This window comes from Euphorbia lathyris, chromosome 8, assembly GCF_963576675.1.
Source record: "Euphorbia lathyris chromosome 8, ddEupLath1.1, whole genome shotgun sequence".
NCBI classification, from domain to species: Eukaryota; Viridiplantae; Streptophyta; class Magnoliopsida; order Malpighiales; family Euphorbiaceae; genus Euphorbia; species Euphorbia lathyris.
Window position 1 is genome coordinate 28,813,219 of NC_088917.1, and position 5,253 is coordinate 28,818,471.

The following is a 5,253-nucleotide window of genomic DNA, read 5'->3' on the forward strand; positions in this document are numbered from 1 at the left end:
GGCAACCATATGGACATGATTTAGTAGCTAAATTTTATACAGAGAAAGTATAAAAGTAAACCCTATGTTTTTGCTTGTTTGTAAAGACTGTTTAAAAGTTTGTAAAAACATATTTTTGGTGAAATTTATAATTAAAAGATCTATGGGCAATATTTCAGTCAAATAATAGTTGCGTTTTAGTTAATTTGCAAACTCAGACTTTGTATTTTGATTAATTTGCAAAGTAAGTCTTTTTAATTGCTCCAAACCGCTCCATTTTAGGATAAATAGTTACAATAAGAATTTTTTTATGGAATGAATAAGTTTGTAAATTGCACGAAACATAGACCCATATTTACAAACTTTAAAACTACGATTATCTTTGTAAATCAGTCAAGTTATATAATTTATTTTTGTACTTTTTCTCTTTTCCACAATTATAATCAGATTTTGTAACAGCTAACTAATTAAAAGTTGCATTAGCTGTATCTTCTTTAGTTCATACACAACCCATGAGTTTTGAGTATTTATATATAGCTCCATTGAGCTGCTGAATTCAAGGAATGAAAGCCAAACATTCTTTCCATTAAAATCTTACGATTATCTCTATAATCAGGTATCTTATGCCTTACAATAATGTTAGTTAGTGTTTTAATAATGTTAAAAAAAATTAATTTTAAAATAATAAAATGACAAAAAAAAATAGTGTTATTCAACTAACCTCATTTTTGTGGTGTAGCAAAGATTTGATGACAAATATGAATAGTTTGACATTTGCCCACAACCAATCATTGCCTTTCAATTAAATAGTCCCTCAACTCTCATTTCATCCAATCATTCACATACTGACTTTATTATCATTTATTTGCTATTTTTACCCTCTAGTGTTCATTTTCTAAATTCTAAACAAACAATTCATCCAATATTTAAAAATTTGATTCCCTGCACAGTGGAAATTATATATATAATATATCCAAATTCAGAATCTACTTACCAGCTAGCCATCTCCATCTCCATCTCCATCTCCATTACTTAAAGTTAAAACTACCAAATACTAATTACGCATTCCTAACAGATATGGTGTGCCAAAGTACATCAAACATGACAGACTACCTAACAAGTTAGCTTACATGAATCAACATGAGAAATTACATTATTCAATATCAATCAAGGCCGTGCTCTTTTATTGCTGCATGATGGGCATTTGTAATGTTTTATATGCTCTGCCCGAGCTGGAGTTATCTTCACACACTTCCCATGGAACCACTTCTCACACGCGTCGCAACATATCCAGAACTCGTCTGCATCTGCAGCATAGTTTTCTCCACATGCCCCGCATAAAGTATCCCCGTGTTCTTCCTCATCTTCCTCGTCTACTCCATCATCCTCATCTTTCCTCTGCCCCTTCGAATGTTTGCCAGATTCCGATCCCCGCTGTTTCAGGTTGTTCAAATATTATTACCATTTGACACAGAAAAACTATATTCATTGAGATAATTTCTCAACAGATATAATAGAAGCACCATGAACATGCAATGGCTTGAAACTAGAAAGTATAGCAGCCTGATGATATTCTTGAGTCCCCAAGAACAAAGTTATGACTTGCATAACCGAATTATTTCATTTCAAATATTTGTTTAATTTTGCTACTAGTTTCATGCGGGTAATACCAAAAACAATAGGCATAATAAGTTATGGATAGAGCTCTTCAAAAACTAGACAGCTACCAAAATCTACAAAATAACAGTTTAGCTTGAACAAGTATAAACTTGAGTTATCCATAATGAGTTAAATTGATGTTATACCAGCAAATCTCACATCCTAATCTACTTATCAGAGGCTGAGTCCTAACAGAATATACAATTAAATAGAAATTGATATTCCATATTCAATGAGCTGGAGAATTAACAAGAAATTAGGCTTACCCCTTTTGTGTTTGACTTGGCCTTGTTACTGCTGTGATTTGAGATTGATGTCTTCTCCTTCATCTGTTTCTTCGCAGTTCCAGTTACCACCTCAAATATTGTTGGGAGATCATTCATCATAGTGAAAAGACGTTTCCTGCAGCAAGATACACATTGTATTTGTAGGCATTGGAACTTCAAAAGAACTCAAAACATTTAGTTTGTAGGAAATCCATTTTAGAAAGCAAAACTATTCTGGAATCCAGTTACCAGCTACGGTGGATTATAAAGAAAAACGAATAGGAGATATTCCCTCATCTGTAATAATGCAAGAGGCTCCACCAGGGGAAAAATAGGAGATATTCCCTCGTCTGTAATAATCCAGTAACCAGCTACCATGGATTATAAACTACTTTTCCTTAAGCAAGACCAGTAAATAAGGCTTCATCATAAAGGGTAGCTCACACACTGTTTACACAACAACTCTGGTAACAAGCCTTAAAGGACTGCACCAACATCCAACTTCTGGTTAAAATTACATCTGATTCGTCCGAAGCAATTGTTGGCACAAACAAGTGACATGTATCTTTAATAAAATATATGACTTGCAAGCCAAAACTTCAGAAGTTACAAATTAGATTTGACAGTTAAAATCAAGCCAAAATCTGAGGGATTCAAATAAAATTTTGATCCCTTAGTTTAAGAACTTCCTCCAGCATTCTTTCGTCTTTTATATTTCAAGCACAACCTATAAGAACTTGCATTACTTGTGTGACTGTAGGCAAAATAGCTGATCATTATAAACTATATACAATTTATTTCACCTTTCAAGCTTCAGTTATATTGCCGTCTAACTAAGGAATTAATACTAGAATCTCTTAATGCACTGAATAATGATGTGACTAAGATAATGCACTAAATAAACACATGGGAAACAAGCATTCAAAACCAAAGCTAAGCACACAATTGCAAGGTACATTGTAATAGGTAGTTTAAATTTCTTATTATATTGCATATGATCTGACTAAGATGCAACAGAAACATGTAGAAAAGAAGAAACAGGCATTAGGTATCAAATTACAGCAAAAAAGAAGATGTAATTATGCAGTGATCCATCAATGATATAATCCTGATCGCTTTGATCATTAAGAACTTGGATGATTAGTGACGATGGATTTTCTTCCCAAAATTGAAACAGATAAGATGAAAGATTTAGGAAAAGAAAGAGGAATACCTGTCAGTTTTATCAAAACCAAATCTAGCACCAAAGTAGAAAGCAACGGAAAGTAACCATGCATCACTGTGAACAGCAACTAGAGAAAGCCAGTCTTTTTCTTGCATCCCATCTCTGGCAAAGTTAATACCCAATGCAGGTTCCGGGAGCTCAGGAGGCACTTCTTCCGCAGGTAAATTGACTTCCCACTGTTCGTTAGGGAATCCGTAGAGGCAGAGATTCTCCTTCTCTGAACAAAAGTATGCAAGTTAATCGTGTGCATCAAACATAATTTACTATCACAATGAATCCATTGAACCTCCATTTTCAATTTCACGACTCACAAACATTACTTAGAATACAAGACCACTATTAACTACGCCAAGTAACTTATACGATAGTACAATGTAGAGAAGAAACATATATGTCAGATTGAGGCAAAGAACTGCTGAAAATTGGGTTCAAGCATATGCTTTGAAGTAGGGAAGCTCCAAACAAAAAGGAAAACTAGACTAGAAATAATTAGAAAACAAGGAAATTTTGGACTGAGATTGCAAAGTTTAAGAAGAAATTAAAAAAGAAAAAGAAGAAACTGAATATACAAATCTGAAACATAATTTGAACAGAGAAAAAAACAAACAAAAGAAGAGCACATAAACAATAAATTTAAAGCCTCAAACGAAAGCAGAATCAAAGGAACCCTAACCAGGATCGCACTGTTGATAGAACTCCTCGACATCTGCAGTAGAAACCAAAGAACAGAGAAAATTACCCATTAGACATTGACCTTATAATGCAAAGAAAACAAGCAAACGAAAACTTGAAGAACTACAAAAACTCAAAATCCAACTTGGAATGAAAGTAGAAGAAATAAGACAGTTTCAAATTAAACTTTTAATTTGTTTGGAGTAAGAAAGTGAAGAGTAAGAGACCATTAGTAAGGGCCTTGATCATTCCAGCTCTACGGCCCTTGAAGTCCCTGAAAACTTCCTCCACTGTTCGTGGGTTGAACTGCGCACCTCCATCCATGCTCGTACAACACAAGATTACTCTGGTTTTGTTTGCAGAGAGCAATGAAATTTTTTAAAACATGGAAGAAGCTGAAAAGAGAGAGAGAAAGAGAGGGAGAGGATAAGAAGGGAAATCTGTCATATGAAAAGGGTAATTATGGAAAAAAAAACAAATAATAGAATTTCGCAAAAGAGATACTGCCACTGGATAATATTTGGAGTTTTAATAAATATTTTAAAAAATATATGGAAATACTCAGAAAATATATATATTACCTGAAATCCACGAATAGAATTTATTCTGAGAGTCAACTTTAGTCTTGCTGAATAGTTTATTTAATATTTATTTCCCCTTATGTTGATGATAAGGAACGGCTGTTTTTCCTCCACGTGTTTGGATCTGTATTGCCACGACGGATGGTTAATGCTAATTTGAGCCGGAGGTACGGAGTGCCGATAACTTGAGTTGATGACGGAGATCGGCGGTGTGTCAGTCGCCATTCCGGCGGGGTATTTCGGAAGGGGGAAGATGGTTACACGTGTGAAGATGAAGAGGCGGAGAGAATCAATCGATAAAAAAGAGTGAGGGGGTAGTGGACTGGACTAGTAGCCAGTAGTAGGTAACGTGTGCATCTGACTTGCTTTTTAGGGAATGGAAAAGGGGATGTTTTTGGAAATTTCAAAGACTCCGTTGCGTTGCGAGAGACGGATGCTGTTATTTGTCTGGTGGAATTGAATTTCCACTTATTTATATAACCCCTTCCTTCCAAACTATTACTATGACCATTTTGCCCATGTTTTGGTTTTGATTGTTTATGAAAAATACTGTCAAGAGCCTTTAAATTTACTTTGAAAAACGGATTTCCAGTAAAGTTTGAAGATGTCTAGTTAATCATTGGTTAGATTTATTGCTACGTGACAGTGTAAAATGAAATTTGATTAAGTGGAAGCTTATTCGACTCAAATGGAAATTGAATCGAGAATTCTTAAATCTAAACATAAACGGATATAGAAAACAGTCTCCTCCCTATTGTTAAAAAACAAAGCTGTATGGGCCATCTCTAGATGCTCGAAATCGAGAATCCACTCCATTTTTTTTATTAGTCCCTCTGGATGTTTTATTGGCCCCTAGACGTTAAGTTCCGTC

General features: G+C 34.5%; 1 protein-coding gene across 1 annotated transcript; it reads right to left on the minus strand.

Moving 5' to 3' along the window:
- Positions 1–1,011: 1,011 nt before the first annotated feature.
- LOC136203622 (PHD finger protein ALFIN-LIKE 4-like) lies at positions 1,012–4,816 on the minus strand. Its single transcript, XM_065994818.1, has 6 exons — positions 4,383–4,816; positions 4,029–4,196; positions 3,803–3,835; positions 3,118–3,346; positions 1,905–2,040; positions 1,012–1,413 (listed from the first exon to the last, which is right to left on the minus strand). The coding sequence occupies exons 2-6, from the start codon at positions 4,123–4,125 to the stop codon at positions 1,147–1,149; spliced, it is 762 nt and encodes a 253-aa protein (XP_065850890.1). The 5' UTR covers positions 4,126–4,196; positions 4,383–4,816; the 3' UTR covers positions 1,012–1,146.
- Positions 4,817–5,253: the final 437 nt, after the last annotated feature.